The 19,533-nt window shown below is 36.5% G+C and overlaps 1 protein-coding gene across 1 annotated transcript in view; it reads right to left on the bottom strand.

Moving 5' to 3' along the window:
* The window catches only part of SCML2 (Scm polycomb group protein like 2), a 93,642-nt gene that overhangs the window by 18,098 nt on the left and 56,011 nt on the right, over window positions 1–19,533 (bottom strand). Inside the window, exons 8-9 of the mRNA XM_040633817.1 lie at window positions 4,819–5,027; window positions 495–618 (exon numbers count right to left, since the gene is read on the bottom strand). Coding sequence (XP_040489751.1) covers window positions 495–618; window positions 4,819–5,027 — 333 coding nt within the window. The remainder of the gene's footprint in view (window positions 1–494; window positions 619–4,818; window positions 5,028–19,533) is intronic.

Raw genomic sequence — 19,533 nt, 5'->3', positions numbered from 1 at the left:
GACAAATAAAAGGGCGATTTGTTCAGTCTAGGTCTGTGTCATTTCATACTCTCACATAACAGAGAATAATTTAAAGTCATCATGCCCCTTGACAGGTAAGGATCTGTCAAAATTTTAAAAGGCATTTTAAAAAGATTTGAAGTAGCTTTAAAAGTACATACAAGACAAAAAGACATTGTGAAATAAGATAAAGGGAAAACAAAAATAGACTTGACAATGATGTAAATTTTGTAAATCTTACTAAGCTGAATAAAATACTTTAAGAGTAGTGAATTTTCAAGTGACTTGTGTATTTAAACAGTTTTTCCTTAACATCAAAATGAACAACCAGAATTTCAAAATACTTTAATATAAAAAATGCTAAGAAAAAACCAAAAATGTGTTTTATCATCATCTTTTTTTCCTCTTATTTTATTCCTCGAATTTCAAAGACACTAAAATAACACAGAATAAAAGATTAGTAATTTTATGCCCTTGAAAAAACACTAATTTACCTGTTGACATCACTATTTTAGATGTGCCAGGAGTGGCATCCTTATCATATGAAACACGACGGTCTCTGGCCAGGGAATTTATAGAAGCTGAAGATGTAGAACACAAAACAGGAAAATATTTTTCCTGTAAAAAAAAAAAAAGCACAAGTATATATTACACATTTTTAAAAATTCTTAGATAAGGAGATCAGAAAATTATCAGCATCACTGGTCACAAATCATCAGCTGTCAAAAGTCCTTGGGGTTGGAAACCCCGGTGTGTGTCACAAATTACAGTACTTTCCAAACTGTGCTCCTCAGAGGGGCCCATGAGCTGGTCAGGTGGAAGAAAAAGAGACCAAGAGTATGGGATTCCCAGCATTACCCCTCCTCCAACTGGTCAACACCTTAGCCAAATAGCTCACTCTGTAAAGTTTGTTTTTATTTTCTGAGGTTCCCTGTATGACAAGTTTTTTTCACACTGCTAAAGTGAAGTCTGCAAATCCAATCCAGCAACACATCAAATGGGGGTGGGGAACCTCAACAAGGCAAAGGACAGACTTTGCCTTTACAAAGCAGTCACTCATCTGGTTTTTACTACATCTGGCCTGTATTTCTCCATATTATATATGATAATTTTGACAAAATTACAAGTGGTTTGCTAAAGTCCATATAAAATTATGCCTATTGTATATAAGAACCAAATGTCTTCTGGGCATTGTTAAATATCACTAGTGTTTTATTTATTTTATATTGACTCTTGGGGTTTTCTTGGGGCTACCTTCAAATAGGGCTCTCCAATGTCAGAGAAGGGGGTCTTGTACCTAGAAAAGGTAATAATAGAGGATATTTTAAAAGCAGGGACAAAGGAGGATAAAATAGGATAACATCCAATGTTGTATTTTCCTTATTTGTTTAAATTAATGACTGTCCTTTGGGTTCACTGTATTCTAGTAAATTGTTTTTTAAGTACTGAATTATAATTATTGCGTTGATATAGTCTCATTCTTTCAGTATTTTAAAAATCTGAAATCTAAATCCTCTGACTTAAGACATACCAAGATAGTATGCTTGTATTAACACTATAAATTGAATAAAGGTACATTTATTTGAAAAATGTGCTTCTATACCTCTAGAATCCTTAAAGGGGTGGGGGAGGTGTACCTGGACAGTTGACAAAGAGTCTACTGTAAGAATAATTTGTACTGTAGCTCAAAGACTTCCTAAATAATTAAACTATGGGGGCACTTGGGTGGCTCAGTTGGGTAAGCGTCTACCTTCAGCTCAGGTCATGATCCTGGGGTCCTGGGATGAAGCCCCGTGTCAGGCTCCCTGCTTCTCCCTCTCCCTCTGCCCTTCCCCCCTCCACGCCCCTTCTGCTCTTGCTTGCTCTCTCTTGCCTTCTTTCTCTCATATAAATAAATCTTTTTTAAAAAATAATTAAATTATGGTGTGATAGTACTGAAAAAGGGATATAGGTAACTGCATGAGAATCTTCATCTTTTCATGATGAAATAATAAAGCTAAGAAGATGGTGAATTAAAATTCTTCCTTTGAAACAAAAAATAGTTTATTATCCAAAAAAATTATAGAATCTGTCCCTTGTCCCACCCTACCACCTTATAAACAATATTTTCAAAAACACCTTTTTTAAATTGTCAAATTAGCACTGGAATTATTTGAAAATAAAGAAGTGAGGAGAAACTTTATGGAGTTATATCTTCATCATTATACCAGCTAATCACAAAGACTTTTTTCAGCAGCTGGAAAATATACATTAAAAATACGCATCAAGGGCACCTGGGTGGCAGAGTCAGTTGACCCTCTGACTCTTGGCTTCAGGTCAGGTTGTGAGCTCAGGGTCATGAGATCAAGCCCCAAGGCCCACTCCATGCTCAGCACAGTCTGCTTGGGACTCTCTCCCTCTGCCCTTCCCCACTGTACTTTCTCTCTCTCTCAAATAAACAAACCTTTAAAAAAAAATGCATCAATGACACCCTTGATACATTCTAGTTTTCAAAATGCATTTAAAATAAAGCATTATTTCCTTTTAAATATCACAAATTTCCTTAATTTTATGCAATTTATTTTGAATTTGAAAATTTTAATCTGCTAATGATTTACATTAGAATAACCTGCTTATTTGATTTTTTCGATGTTTATGATTTTATATTTGAAATATATTGTTATTGACTTTCAATTTTTATTTAAAAATTTTGAATGCTTTTTGAAATAAAAATACCAGTATTAATTTAAGCATTTTATTTTATTTTTTTTTTTAAGATTTTATTTATTTGACAGAGATAGAGACAGCCAGCGAGAGAGGGAACACAAGCAGGGGGAGCGGGAGAGGAAGAAGCAGGCTCACAGCGGAGGAGCCTGATGTGGGGCTCGATCCCACAACGTTGGGATCACGCCCTGAGCCGAAGGCAGACGCTTAACCGCTGTGCCACCCAGGCGCCCCTAATTTAAGCATTTTAAAATCAGGGGCGCCTGGTGGCTTAGTCAGTGGGCGTCTGCCTTCAGCTCGGGTGGTGATCCCAGAGTCCTGGGATCGAACCCCACATCAGGCTCCCTGCTCAGCCTTCTTCTCCTTCTCCCTCTGCCGCTCCCTTTGCGGCTCCCTCTGCCACTTTTCCTGCTTGTGCTTTCTTGCTCTCTCTCAAATAAATAAATAAGATCTTTAAAAAAAAATAAAATAAAAATGGCATTGTCATTTTGCTCCATACTGTAAACATTAGTTGAAACAAAACAGAAATGTTATATATATTGATATCAGATGGCTGAACTCAGAAATGTTTATTACTGCTGAAATTTAGTTTAGTTCTAATAAGATCTAGGAAGATTCTATGTCTTTACAATAAGAATATATCTCTTGTGGGGCCCTTGGATGGTGCAGTCGGTTAAGCATCTGACTCTTGGTTTCAGCTCAGGTCATGATCTCAGGGTCTTGAGATTGAGCCCCGCATTGGGCTCCAAGCTCAGTGAGAAGTATGGGGACGTTTCTCTCTCTCCCTCTGCCCCTCCCTCTGTTTGCTCACTCTCTCTCTTTCTGTGCCTCTAAAATAAATAAAGCAATCTTTAAATACATATCTTGTAAAAAAGAAAAAAAAAAAAGAAAAAAGAATACATCTCTTGTAGAACAGATACATTTGGGTCTTTTTAAAATCCATTTTTATAATCTCTGTCCTTTAATTAGAAAATTTAGTTCACTAACTTTTAAAGTAATTATTAATATGTTTGGGTCCAGATATACCCTTTATTATTTCTTTTCTATTTGTCTCCTGTGTGTTTTATTCCTCTATTCCTCCTTTTCTTTTTTTTTTTTTTCAATTACTTGTTGAATATCCCTTAGAATTCCATTTTAGTTTTCCTACTGACTTTTTAGCTATACTTCTCTGCATTTGTGTTTTTACAATATGCCCCGGGGATTACACTGTATAACCCATATAGTTAATACTGTACTACTTAACATAAAATGTTGAAACCTTGCAAGATATCCATATTCCCACTCAAAGCCTTTACACTGTTATATGTATTACATCATGTTATGTATTGATAATATGTAATGATGTATTATATCATGCCATATATATTACATTACCCCACAAGACCATATTATAATTACTGCTTTAGTCACATTATCATAAAGAAATTAAGATGAAAAAAAGCAAAAAACAAATAATTCACATTTACCCAGAGATAAACTCCCTTCAGCATTTCTTATAGTGCTTGTCTGCCAGTGTGGAATTCTCTAAGTATGCTTTTATCTGAAAATGTCTTTAATTCACCCTCACTCTTGAAGAGTATTTTTGTCAGATACAGAATTTTGTGTAATACCCCTACCTCCTGTGCATACTCCCCTCAACCAGCATGTCTGCTTCCATTCAATCTCCAGTATCTTCAAGTAGCTGTTTTTTCTATTATTTCCAGGTTTTAAAGTTGTTTTCTTTGGGGGAGTCAGTTAGGTGGCCTAGCATCATTGAATTTACCACTATGATTCCCCTTTCCACCCACTTTATTGAGGTATAATTTATGTACAGTAAAACTCACTTCACATTCATTTTTAAAGTATACTGACTTTTAAATAAATTGGCCTGAACATAAATATACCCACACAGTATTCCCAATGTAGTTTTGAAAAAGTTGAACAATATTCAAAGTTTTAAGTTTACCCAAGAAAAGAAATACCAATCTTGATGTGGGCTTTAAAAAGCTTTATATATGCTCTTCGTACAGTACATTCCTAAAGGGCCTCATCATACTCTTAGTAAATCCTAAACTCTATGTTATAAATAAGGCATTGCAGAGACCTATAATACAAATTAGGAGGAGATTAACTAACCTTTTTTGGGGCTTTTTTCCTTGGTGTGAGATTTTTAACAGCACTTCCCTTCTTAGGGACTGAAGTCTGTCCAGGTGGTTTAGTGCGAGCTGATTTCCTGATCTGCTGTGTTGGTAGTATTACAGCAGTTTTCTGTGGAGACTGCATTGAACGCTGGGTTGCTTTGGAAAGAGAAGACTGTGTTTTTGCTATATTCTTTGTAACGGGCACTGAGGAAAAAAAAACAACACAAAAATAAAACTCAAGTAAATGACATAGGTACTGTCTTCTTAGGACTATAAAGAAATTTAACTCAACCTTTAAAAATATTCCAAAGGTTATTCACTAAAAACTTAAAATAAAAGTACCATTTAAAATGAAGTTTCAGGGGGCGCCTGAGTGGTTCACTCAGTTAAGTGTCTGACTCTTGATTTTAGCTCAGATCATGATCTGAGGGGTCATGAGATCAAGCCCCACATCGAACTCCATGCTCAGCAAGAGTCTGCTTGAGATTCTCTCTCTGCCCCTCCCCCCACTCACACACGTGTGCCCTCTCTCTCCCACTAAATAAATAAAATCTAAATACATACATACATACATACATATATACATACATATGTACATAAAATGAAGCTTTAGGTATTTAAGATTCCAGATTATCAGCAAGTAGTCAAATTCTCCAGAAAAAAATAAAGAGGCTTTTTTATAAGACAAACCAGTAACTTCAAACTTAGCGTAGTGAAAGTTTCTAGCAATTTACCTTTTGTCTCCTTCTCCTATTTTTAGTTCTTAGCCCAGAAAAGAGTTTTCCTTTCAGAAAATACCATGCCAAAATATCTAACCATGCCATATGCAGTAATCACTTTACCCATCAATATAGAAAAACACAGCAACACAGCTATCAACTCCTAGTTCATCTTTCAGAGGCCAGAGGAATTCCCTGCACTTCATTTTTAATGGCTCAAGTACATTATGTTCCTACATGTATGTCTAGGAATAAAATTTCATACACTACAATATAGACTCTACATTAACACTGTCATGGAAAGAATACCATCACACCCAAGTAAGCCCTATCCAGACAGTCCGAGCATGTCAAATGAAAGTTACCTGCCAGGTTACTTTTGTCTATGTTCACAGTCAAGTAAAAAGAGATGTTTTTAGTATTAATCTCTTAATAATTTTATTATTACAAAAAAACATGAATTTTATATAGTAAGAAGTACTAATGTAAAAAATTCTTTACAGGAAGAGCTGTGTAAGTAAAACATTTATACATTTATGCAAAACTCAACCACTTTTATTTTGAGGGCTTCATTTTACAACTTGAAACTAATCTACTGCTTTGCTCCTCCCATTCTTCAAGACTATGTATAAATCTGACCTTCGACGGAAAATACCACATCTTCCCTGTAGCGTTTTTATCTACTTTCTATCACTTGCCAAACCAAGAGGAGGGAACAGTCTTTCAGCTGCCAGGGAAAGGGAAGACCACTTAACTGCCACCATCACTTTCCCTGCTTATTTACAGTAATTCATGTACTTACTCCAATCTCCTTACCTCTTTACCATCATCTACCTCATACTCCACGCTCACTTCTGCTTTCTTCAGTAACTCCAGTGACCCAATTTACACTATTTCTTCTCACACAGTCTCCCTGTCATCATCTTTAGGAATTTAAACATCATAATTCTGATGCTTCATCATCCTGACCTCATCACCAAGAGTTCAGCCCCTCCCTAAAATGGTTATACCTAGCTATTTCTAGAACTCTTCTATCTCCAAGACAACTACTGTGCCACCTTTCTTTACCTCCAATTTTACCTGTCATCTTTGCTTCATACCAACTGACCATGCTTTTCCTGATCATTATGAGATCTAGTCACAAACCCTCTCCATTTTCATTCAATCTATTAACTTTATTCTGACTTGACTTTACTCCCTATCCACCTCCTATCTACTTCTACCAATACCCCTCTAACTAGTATCCCTTATTTTATCTCCCCTTGATCTTTGATCATGTCTAGGATGTTGGTTCCCACCTTTGAGGCACACTATCATTTGCTTTCTCTGGTCTTGAGCTATAGAACAAGGGTCAGCAATCTTTTTCTCTAAGGGGCCAGATAGTAAATATTTCAGGCTTTGAAGGCCGCATACAGTCTCTATCACACATTCTTCTTTGTTTCTTTGTTTGCTTGGTTTTCTTAAATCTTTTTTGAATATGAAAACCATTCTTAGCTCACAGGCTACATGGGCTGGATGTGGCTGGCCCTTGGGTTGTAGGTTGCCAACTCTTGCTTTGGAACATTAGAATATTATTGATTGCTATAAAATCCATACTAACCTCAATTGGGGTGTCACTGCTGCAACTCACTAATTTCCGAGTATGTTCCACAACAGAATGTTTTTCCCTGTTAAAGTTTCCATCTCCTTCTCACCCTATTCCACTCAGCAAATGACCCTACCTTCTATTTTATGGGAAGATTAAGGGGTATCTTTGGGAGTGATCATAACCGTTCCATTTCTCCATCTTAAAATGCTTTTATTTTCATTCATTCTCATCTCTTCCTCTTGCATCAAATGATAAGTTTTGTCTCTACTCTTCTAAGTCCAATCAATCCCCTTTACTTATATCTTAATAACTATCTTCTTTGGTTCCTCTGGAACGTTATGGTTTCAATGTCCTACTTTCTCTTCATGGTATTTAATCACTTGATCCCCAACTCCTTGCTCTCTCTTACAACCCTCATAAATCCTTTATTTTGAAGTTGGCTCTCCTAAGTTTCTGGTATACTTTCAAGCCCTTCCATGAATCTCCTTCTATTCACTACCAAATACCAAGAAGAATCACCTATACTTGACACTTCAATTTCCTTATTATTCTGTGTTTCCTTAGCCCCCTGTAATAAGCTTTTCTTCTTCTAAACATATTTTAAAGAAATTCTTCCCCAGGTCAGTAATGACACTTTCCTAGTTACTAAATCCAAATAAATCCTCACTGTCTTGACTAATCTATTCCTCTCCACAGTTCTGGTCTCTACCTCTGAATACATGGCATGAAGAAAAGGAAACAGACTGGGCTTTGGACCTGAGTTTAAATTCTTGCACCAGGCTGGTTTAAGACAGAACCTAGGAGAACAGAAGGACCTCAAAAACTACTTACTGAATGAACAAAAACTATTTTCAACCTGCAAGCCAATGTTATTCCTCTAAAACAGGTATATTCTATATATAATACATAATTAAGTTGTAATGAATAAAACAGTAACTTTGTGGAACATGGCAAATGTAATGAAATCATTATTTGATCTGAGAATTTTGGTGTTTTAAAATTTTAAATTTGGCATTTGAAATTAATAAATCTTGGGGGGCGCCTGGGTGGCACAGCGGTTAAGCGTCTGCCTTCGGCTCAGGGCGTGATCCCGGCGTTCTGGGATCGAGCCCCACATCAGGCTCCTCCGCTATGAGCCTGCTTCTTCCTCTCCCACTCCCCCTGCTTGTGTTCCCTCTCTCGCTGGCTGTCTCTATCTCTGTTGAATAAATAAATAAAATCTTTAAAAAAAAAAAAAAGAAATTAATAAATCTTGGGACACAAATACTTTAGCTACAGCTTCAAATCTTCCCCTAAAATGTAATGGTCTATTACAATGAGAGCTCCTTCATTTGTGGTATATACACATGTATGAGCAAAATAAGAAAAAAGCATTATAAAAAATTTTATGTATGAAAAGAAATTTTCACTTTAGAAAGCAAGCTTTCCAAAGGCAAATACTCGGTTTCGTTTACTGCCATATCCCCAGCACCTAGAACAAAATACTTTTTCAACTGTTTTAACTAAAGAGGAAAGAGTGATCATCCAATATATTAGCCATCAAAATTAAACTATATACATTATACATGTATTTATTATCTCCAAAAAGCAATCATATAACATATATACCATGCTCAAACTCTATTAAGTATTAATTAAATTATTTCCAATACAAAATAGATTGTTTAAATGATAAGGTTCAAATTATATATAGCACTATAACCACGTGTTCATAGTGGCCACAAAATGAGTAAAAACCTTTTGAAAAAAGTATGTGAAATATATAGAAGGATATACTAACCATCTTTAATAAAATTTTCATGTGAATACCTAACACAAAACCTACCTGGTTCTTCAGCTTATCTTCAGATAGAACAGAGAATGTTCAGCTAAGAAAAATATCCAGGAGATGAGAAGTTAGTGAATTGTGGAAATGCAAAAGAAATTAATAAATCTTGGGAAATGATCAGAAGGCAGTAAATAAAGCCAAGAGGAGGCCTGGAAGCCTGGAACAGGGGGAACTGAAGAAAGGAAATAGATGCCAGTATTTATTGGCTACGCATTACATGCTAGGCACTTAATATATCTGCTATCCCACGTAATCCACCCAAACTTCCTATGAGGTAGGTATCGTTTCCCCACTTTCTTCATGAGGAGACTTAGGCTCTGTTAGGTTAGATAATTTAGCAACATCACCCATTTGGCTAAGAGAGTTTGGTCTCCTTAAGTGCATGCTTTTTCTAATATGCTGCCTTGCTTTCTGTCCTCTAGCAAAAAAGGCTATTAAATTCACTCCCCTGAGTCACAGTACACATGATTACAAAAAGGGGGAGGGGGGACAAAAGACAACCTTGTGAATTCCTATGTGATATTTCACTAGAAAGTCCATAGGTACTCTCTGACAGAGGGAGTCTTCGGTTTTTAAAAAACCAGATGTAGAGGCATCCTTACAAAGAGAAAACATTAACAAATACAGACAAAAACATGCTGGTAAAACTTTTCATGCCTAGGGATTTAACCTTATTTAATATTTATTTCCAAATAGTACTCATTAAATATACATTTCTGCTGACACACGAAGATGCTTTATTATTGAAAGATAGTGCTTGTCTTCTGTGAATTGTGAAAAGACAGCTGCACATACAATTGCCACAGAAAAGGAAATACACTTAGAAATGAACACCAACTTCCTATTTCCAGCTACTGTTACACATGTGCTGGTTTAGCTTACACATAAGGCTGACTTGAACCTAAACAAAAATGGATCAGAGGTATAAATGAATATGTATCTTGCTTTTGATCTAAAAAGACTTAAGAGGTATGGTTGCTTAGTATTCTCCAGATTTTCCATCCACCATTTACTCAATACTTAGTGTGTACTTTTTACCAGCCTAAGCAATTTAGGAAATCCAGACGAAATAAATATGGTCCCAGTCATGTAGTTCATGTCTCCTGTGAGTGTATCTGTGGATCCATAAAATTCCTATTTCCTTAAGTAGATAGATGATATATGATTTCCTTCTCCTCAAATAGACTGAATGCTGTATACATAGCCATATGACAAGAAGAGCAGAAATTACTATAAAAACAGATTCCTTGAATTCGTGGCAAGAAATAAACAAAATCAAATTCTGAATAGCCAAAAACAGAAAAGTAAGAATGGCCTGGAGAAATCAAAACTCGTAAAAAAGAAAAATCTGTCATTGTAAACATTTGACTTTGGAAACTTTTTCAGGTTTAGAAATTCTTTGCAAGTCATCTTCCCTGTTCTTAAAACTGCATGTACAATTAAACTATCATTTATACTAAAATGTTTCAAACTGCTAACTATAAACCCAAAGAAATAATATAAACCTCAACAGTGAAAAATACAGAGATATCAATAGAGATGGTTACACTTACACTATCACTATCCAACCTTGAGGCCTGGTATTCACAAAAGCTCAGTTGAAGTGCCCAATACCTCTATCTGGAATTTTGCTCCCTGACTCATTGAGCTCACAATGCCACAGACTGACTGGTCATGAGCCGCAATAAGAGCAAGGGGGAGGTAAAGTCAGGTGTAAACCCCCCGATCTTCTTTCATTCACTCCTGCTGCCAGCCCAGGTCATCACACTGGCTTCCTTGACTGGTGTTTCAGATTCTGTCCCATTTGTTCTCTCTTCTCTCCCAACCTGAACCAGAGGAGCCACCCATCCCATCCCAGAAGCCCAACCTTGCTTCAGAAACTCAATGTACACAAAAACCAGAGTCTGCTTTTCCTCTGAAATTAGGCTTTTGAATCTCCAAGGACTCTTCTTGTCACAGAAGAGTCAGTTTCCCTTTCCATAAGCATACTGAGAGTCTTAATTTTTTTTAAACATTTAACATCAAATGGGTTTTTTGTTGTTTGTTTTTTTTAAAGATTCTATTCATTTATTTCAAAAAAGAAAGAGAAAACATGAGTAGCGAGAGGGGCAGAGGGGGAGGGAGAGGGAATGGGAGAGAGTCCCAAGCAGACTCCATGCCAAACTTGGAGCCCGACACGGGGCTTGATTCCATAGCCCCGATATCATGACCTGAGCAGAAACCAAGAGTCTGATGCTTAACCGACTGAACCACCCAGATGTCCCTGAGAGTCTTTTAAATGCATGTTTATTTCCTTATTTTTAGCAATAAAAAACATCATTTTAGAAAACCTCAATTACGCTAAGAAAAACTCTTAAAGGGGGGCGCCTGGGTGGCTCAGTCTGCCTCGGCTCAGGGCGTGATCCCAGGGTCCTGGGATCGAGCCCCACATGAGGCTCCTCTGCTGGGACCCTGCTTCTTCCTCTCCCACTCCCCCTGCCTGTGTTCTCTCTCGCTGGCTGTCTCTCTCTGTCAAATAAATAAATAAAATCTTTAAAAAAAAGAAAAACTCTTAAAGGAAACCACAGGGGGTAGTTACTACTGGAAAGGAAAACAAGGAAACATGTTCCTGACACCACAGCAGGCATTTGGAAGCCAGAAGCCAGCTGAGGACTATGAATCTTCTCAGAAGAAGCAGGGTAAAGATCAGATGGACATGGGACTCTGGTACCAACTACTCATTATACATATTCCTTTCTCTGCTTCTCATTATCTAGGGCAGGGACATTGCTTCTAGATTAATTAGGTTCAAATCCAGATTTACCACATAATAACTATGAGAACTTAGGCAAATTATTTAAATTCAGCGTGTGTCACATGGTAAATACATTCAATAAACGTTAACTGTTAAGTAGCAGCAGCAGCATCACCACCAACACCAGCCCTGTCTCTATTCTCACTCACCCTTCCCAGGCCCTGAGGGTGCTCCTGGCCCTCTTCTATCAATGGATAGGGTATGGGGAAACCTCGTTGTCAACGCCTAACAAATGCAAGAAAAAAGTTTCCTCCAAAGAAGGAACTCCTATTTACCTACATTCTCTCTAGCTAATACCTTCACTCCTTCCTTTCACGACCAAATTTCTTGAAAGACTAGCCCACGTTCACTATTAATACCATTTTCTTATTTTTCAACCCTCTGCAATTACACTTCCAGGCAACTCTTTTTAGGGAACCTCTGGGTGCTAAGGTCATCCAAAACCTCCTAATAGCACTAAACACTTTTGATGTCTTCTTTTTTAAATTCTCTATTAGACCTCACACAGCCACTCTCTCCTGGTCTTCCTTCTGCTTGTCAATTTTCCTGTGGTGTTCCCCAGGATTAGCCACCTTCTCCCTACCCCCACCGCAGTTTTGAGTGCTTTAAGTTTACTCCCTCGATTTCAGCTACTGCCTATATACAATAATGATTGCCAAACGTCTTGCTCTTATGTTCTCCTGCCCACTTAAGCATTCGTAAGCCACCCCCGACCCATGATAAGCTTCTCTCAAGTTCCAGAGCTGTGTTTTCAATAGCCAACTAATAGATAATCTAAATAGGCATCTCTTGGGGTGCCTGGGGGCCTCAGCTGATTAAGCATCTGACTCTTGGTTTTAGCTCAGATCATGATCTCATGCATACTGGAACTGAGCCCTGCATTGAACTCCGTGCTCAGTGGGAAGTCTGCTTCACGATTCTTTCCCTCTGCCCCTCCCCCAACTCATGGGCACATGTTCTCCTTCTCTCAAATATATAAATTACTCTTTAAATAGGCATCTCTCTCTTAACATGTCCAAAACCAGTATTCATCATGCTTATCCTATCTGCTCTATCTTGAACATTACCTTTTACACTCAATTATTAAAAGTCAGAAATCTTGACAACATCTTTGTACTCTTCCTCCATCCACATGTCTAACCAAGCCTACCTAAGTATTTCCTAGTTGTATTCTTCTTTATGCCCATGAAATGACTTGGTTCAGATTCTTGTGACTTTTCACGTAAGCTATAACACTAGCCTCTAAATTGGCATTCCTGGAGGCCCTTTCCAATCCATACTCGATAGCACATAATCATGATCTGTGTTATCTGAATTTCGCCTCATTTGAAAAAACAACACTGGGGGGAAAAAGGAAATGTGTATACTTCAAATGGGCCAGAGACTTTGCATATATAATTAAAAGTTGTGTTTATAATTTTGTAAAGCAAATATTATCTCCATTTTACATATAAAGAAATAGAGGCGCAGTGCAATAAGTAACATCTAACCCAGGATCACACATGTAGTCTAGAGGTGGTAGAAATTGGATTCAAGGGATGCCTGGGTGGCTCAGTCGGTTAAGCGTCTGCCTTCAACTCAGGTCATGATTCCAGGGTCCTGGGAGCGAGTCTGCATTGGGTTCCTTGCTCAGCAGGAAGCCTGCTTCTCCCTCTGCCTGCCGTTTCCCCTGCTTATGCTCTCTCTCTCTCCCTCTCTCTCTTTCTCTGGCAAATAAATAAGAGAGAGAGAGGGGGGGAGCACAAGCCAGGGGAGAGGCAGAGGTAGAGGGAGAAGCAGACTCCCTGCTGAGCAGGGAGCCCAACACGGGACTCAATCCCAGGACCCTGGGATCATGCATGACCTGTGCCAGAGGCAGACACTTAACTGACTGAGCCACCCAGGCACCCTAAGTAAATAAAATCTTAAAAAAATAAAAATAAATAAATAATAAAGAAATGGGATTCAAATTCAGGAGTGTCTCACCCAAAAGCCCGTGCTCTTTGCTGAAACTGAGTACTATTTTTAATTAGTGAGGGGAAATAATGAAAAGATATGTCTTTCAATTAAAATATTTTCTTCTATAAACTTAGCAAAACAAAATGCAGAATTAAATAGTTGGTTAAACATTTTTTCAGGTTCAAATTTGAGGGAACTTATGTGTAAACCTCAAATAAAAATATCTAAAGTAGTACTAAAAACAAATTGTCAACATGCCCTTAATAATCCAATGTTTAGGGGCTTTCCTTTTTTTCAATTCTCTCGGCTAAATAAACCCTTAGGGGAAAAAAATTGCATCAAATATTGGAGGAGTACCTTCTTTACTCTAAATTTTCTTGTGAATTTTCTCAAAATCAAACATTTATAATCTGAACACATTTTATGTCTATTAATTACCAAAATAACAGAGTAAGAATACTTAAGTAAATGGGACCAAACCAATACAATTCTGTATACACAGAACAGGATACAACATATGCTTCTGAAGACATCCTCAGCTGGTCTCAATGACTATTGGCAATTAATTAACATTTCCGATTTTTTAATTGAAATATTCTGAGGTTTATATACTGAAATATTAGCAGATGGCAAGAATACAAGCAATTTTTAGATTTTACTCTTACCACTTATCTTTGTTTCCTAAATGTAGAACAATACCAATTTTGTCATTAAAAATATAAAATGACCCAACAAAGATAAACCTAGCCACTTTTTTGAATAACAGAACAAGTCATGTCCCTAAAGAAAACAATTATGCAACATAAGCATTACAATATTTTATTCTGATAAAAAGCCATACAACTTGTAGAGGCATACATGAATCCACTAAAAATAACAGTAGAGATACCCATGCAGGCTCACTGCATACTGGTAGTGATCTTTAGAATCTGCATCTGTCTCCAGCAGTTTCAGAATTAAAGAGTAGATCCCCTCAGTAGCACAGGCTGACTCAGCAGAATATAACTGTAAAAGCATCTCTATTGCCCAAGCAGTTCACCAGCTGAGACACATGGTCTGTACTTCCATTCATAGTAGCAGGGGTACTCTTGGCCTTGGTCAGACACCTCCCACAGGTATCTGCTTATCACTCTTCTTTTATCATTACTTAAAGACCTCTAAGATACTTTTTCACTTTTCTCACTTTTCTACTGTGCCCAAAACAAGTATAAAAGTTCTTTTTGAGGCCCTCTCTGCCACTTCATTTCAAAAGTTTATTTATTTTACAACTAATCATTACATGGGAAAAGGATGGCAAACACTGGAAAAGTTACAAAGGAAAACAAGGCCTCTAATTTTTAGTGGTAGCTGCCCCCAGTTTTTATGGAAATGGCACCCGTCTTTTCATATTTTAACCCTTGCTGGACCTATTCTAACTTGAATGTTCTGCCCAGTTCCTTGCTTATTTACCAAAAAGAGGTGGTTTAGTTGGCATGGTTGGCATCCAATAGTATGAACAAGCCCAGCCCTGTTGCCTTGGCTCCTCCATTGTCCTTTCTGAGTTTTGTTGATGACCCAAGTAGGTTTCCCTCTCAAAACCAAGAGCCACAATTTGACAGTATTAAAAATGCTCTAAACATACAATAAAAGGTAATTCCCACATATAAAAAATAAATAAACCACTCACTCACAAAAGTAGAGATCTCATTTAAAAGAGCTGGTTTTGGGGGTCTGACAGAGCATCCCCATTTGGGAAATGCTGCTATGTCTTTTGTAGGAGCTTTTAAAAATTACGTCTGGATAACTAAACCAAAACCAATATACTGAAAGGCTTTGTAGATTTGATTTGCTCTCGTCTCCCCCGTTTCAAGACAGGGCTTGGAGATCTAAGATAATCAGATTCAAGAAGAGAGAAGAAACTCTTGATACACCTTATAAAATATACCTTAACCTGCACAGAATATTCGATCTTAAGGTTATTGAAAACTTACAAAAATGCTACTGGGAAAAATATCCCAAATGCAATTAAAAGGTTAAAGGATAGCTCGCTAACTTAAACAAAACACAAAAGTCCAAAGTTATTTATCTCCGTACCTAAATGACACTGCCTTTTTTCTTGGCATACATGCTAAATTAAAATAAAATCTAACTTAGTGGAATTTATAAGGTTTTCCTAACCTGTTATATAATTATAGAAGTATTCAGCCTAGAAAGGAAATCAAAAAAGGCAAGAAGCAGCTAGAAATCACAATTAAAATTTAGAAGGGTTTTAAGAGTGTTCTTTTAACAATACTTGCTGATCAGAGATGCTTTGTAAACTACTCCCTTCATCTTCATGGGGGGGGTGCTTCCCATGAAGACCATTATATTTCACAGTCGCTACTCCTATCTGCTCGCTTCAAAAGAAACCAAGATTTTGGTCACAATGACATTAAAGAAGATGACGATTTCCAAAACCTTTAATATTTTCAGAAGAAAGTTCACATGAAAAGAAGCAACTTCACTTGTTATAGGCCAATTCATAACTCATCTAACAATTCTGAGCTTTTAAAAGCCATTTAATTTTTAAATCATAGTATCTTTTTTCTTACCGAATGACTTCTCTAGAGTGATTTTCATTATGCTGTTAAAAAAAATCATAGCAGTCTCTGCTATAATTTCCACAAAACATATTAAAAGTATTGACACAATATTTAATTAGTAAAATGTTATCTGCATTTCTGTATCATAAAAAAACTTCTAATAAGTCTCATATAACACTAATGAAAAATCATGTCATATTCCTCAAGGCTATAGAAAAATATTTGATAATGCTCTTAAATGATTTAAATCATCAAGTTTGACTTAAAACAGGGTTCCTTTTTATTTTAAACCATTTTTATGCTAGAAATAACCAAAGACTAACTTTTCTCTTGTACCATATAACAGTTTTTAGAAATGACTGATCAAATAACAGTACCAACAATTTCAATAATTAATATTTAGAAAAAAGAGAATTTTTTGAGATAACAGAAATGACTGGGATATTTAGTATACAAAAGCTAACAAAGCAGACAATGAATTTCTTTAACCATACTTCAACTACAATATAAAGAAACTTTTGAGGTAATTCTTACCTTTAGAAATACTCCAGAGAAACAAGTTGTTACTAGGTTTACCATTAAGGTGACTTAGGTTCCACTTGATAGCCTTTCTCCTTTACCAGAAATAAAACTGCCTTTCTGGAGAAAGCGAGTTAACAACAAAGCCCATGTTGCCAGAGCAAGCCTGGATTTCTAGCAAATGGGGATGAAAGCTATTTGCATTTGTTGGTTTAAGGGGAGGAGGCGTGGGAGGAGGGACTAAGAAGACTGTTAAAGTAATTCACAAATCTTCTGTGGGCTGTATGGACAGTGATCATCAGTCACCTACTCAAACTTCCTTCACTCCTGCCTTCAGAGAAGAACCAAAGGTTACCCTGGGTCAAAGAATCTGGAAAGAAATGAGAAGACATGCAAAATCTAACTGCTAACCCATTGCGTCTGTAGACAAAGTTATCCCTGTTGGACCACATGTCCTAAAAACCAAGACATTTCAAAAGTCTCAAGAGAACTTGTTAAAATATATCACAGAACAGAAACAAGAAAGAAGCTCCAAGCTCTGCTGCAATTATTGCAGTATTTAGCTGAAATACTCAAAACAGAGAAAGGACATTTGTTGGGTTGGTTTTTTTTTTTCCCAAGATACTTCTTTGCATCACAATAGCCATCTCATTTGCACAAGCAAAACATTTGTTCCAAGTGTTAGTACAAAAAAGAAAATATCAGCTGTTTTAAATTTCATGGCTTTTGAGTGAATAATTTGGGTTGATAGCATTTCTATTTCATTTATACCAAACAAGAAGAATACTAAATAAACTATTTTAGTCTGTATTTTACTATAAGCTACATTAAGGGCAAAAATCTAAACAAATGCATAAGTGTTCATTCAGAAGCTTTCTAGTGGGACTGACACACCTTGAACTTTTTACAGCCTTAATTATATGTATCTCTGTTACTTTTGACCCACTACAACGTTAAGGAAAAATGCTGCTTTATGTGGTTTTTACTAAACATACACAGTCCTATAAAAAGAGGAAAAAAGTTGGTAAAGATACATCCTAAAAACTATAAAATCTTAATTTTAAGACTTAAAGAAAGGTGAAGCCCAAGTTACAGAAACCACATACAACTCCATGCACATCTGCACAAAAAGCAAAAGCAGCCATAATTTGTTTTGTTTCCTAAAAAAATGAGAATGAGGTGGGGGTGGGGAATAGAGCACTTGTTGGCTCAATGGAAGCTTCGAAATGCTTCTCAAAAGACTAACTTTGAAACAGTTCAATAGGAAAATGCTACATAGGAAGGGCTTTACAAAATAAGACCACCATATAAAATGACTAGTTACATTTTTTAAAAAGATCAAAAGTTTAGATTTTAAAACCCACACCCTTAAAATTTTAATCAAAAAACCCCTAAACCATATATATACACCACACACACACACACATACACATACACACCACAAAATAAACCAGCATTCAAAGCAGCAGCTAACAGTGCCCAAGATAATCACATTTAAAATCTGTTCAAAACATTTTAACAAGAAGAAAGTTCCTATTCATATAATTTATGTCTGAATTACCAAAAAAGAAAATCTAATATGCCAGTTCTATCAAATATCATCTAAAGTGTTTCACAAAGTTGTGAAAGAAATGCCACTAGAAATTAAATGCCAAATTAATGCCAAAGAAATTAAAGCTTTTTGTGTGAGAGTTGGGGGGCAGGAAACCCAACAGTTGAAGGATTTTATCAAGAAAAGAGTTAAGATAGTTACCGATAGGCTATAGTACCACTAGACAGGAATGCATCCTGATTCTAGGTTTTCCCCTCCTCCACAGTTCCCTTTGGACCAGAGGAATTCCTCTAAACCCTTGGGATCCTGCAACTTTATACTCAAAGCATCTGGAAGTTTGCTGCCCTCCTTCCTGGTCTGAATGGTCACAGTTGCTTAAAGAATTAGGCTACAAGATGACACTTCACACCAGTGTAGGTCATTAATTTATAATCAATGATGCATAAATCTGAAGCTAAATTAAAAAAAACTAATTCATTGATGTTTTAGAAATTATGTAAGTTCAAAGTTTAATTTACATAGTTAACTTTAAAAGTATTTAAGTAACTCTAAATAAAGCCAGGCAGAATGGTTTACAACGTAGCAATTTATAAAAAAACAAACAAACAAACAAAAAAAACACAAACCTTTGAATATCCCACAATATGAGGAAAAAGTTAATATTAGGGGAAATTTTTATATGAATCCTCTCTTCTGTGGGTGCCTGGGTGGCTCGGTCATTAAACTTCTGCCTCTGGCTCAGGTCATGATTCCTGGGTTCTGGGATGCAGCTCCACAGGCAGCCCGCAGGGAGCTGGCTTCTCCCTCTCCCTCTGCCAGCTCCCACCCTCCCCACCCCTGCACACTCTCTCTCTCAAATAAAAAAATAAAATCTTAAAAAAAAAAAAAAAAAAGAATCCTCTGCTTCTGAGTATTTCCAATTTAATTTTTCCCAAGACTAGAAACCTACATTTGTTGTGATTATAAATAAAATTATAGAAATAAAATAGTAACCTATTTGTTTAGAAGCTTTCCCAAATAAAGGAAAAATTTAAATATTAAATTTAAAAAATCACACATTGCCTTTAAAATAATGGTAGTTCCAGTTCTGATTCTAAATGGCTGGATTCCAGGTCTTGCTCTTTCATGTATTAAATATGTGGGCTTTAATAAGATGACTGGCTATAAAAACTAAAACTGTATGTGCCAGACACAAAAGAAGGGCAATATGA

Source organism: Ursus maritimus (assembly GCF_017311325.1).
Source record: "Ursus maritimus isolate PB19 chromosome X unlocalized genomic scaffold, ASM1731132v1 scaffold_X1, whole genome shotgun sequence".
Taxonomy (NCBI): domain Eukaryota; kingdom Metazoa; phylum Chordata; class Mammalia; order Carnivora; family Ursidae; genus Ursus; species Ursus maritimus.
This window is presented reverse-complemented; position numbering and strand designations above follow the sequence as displayed.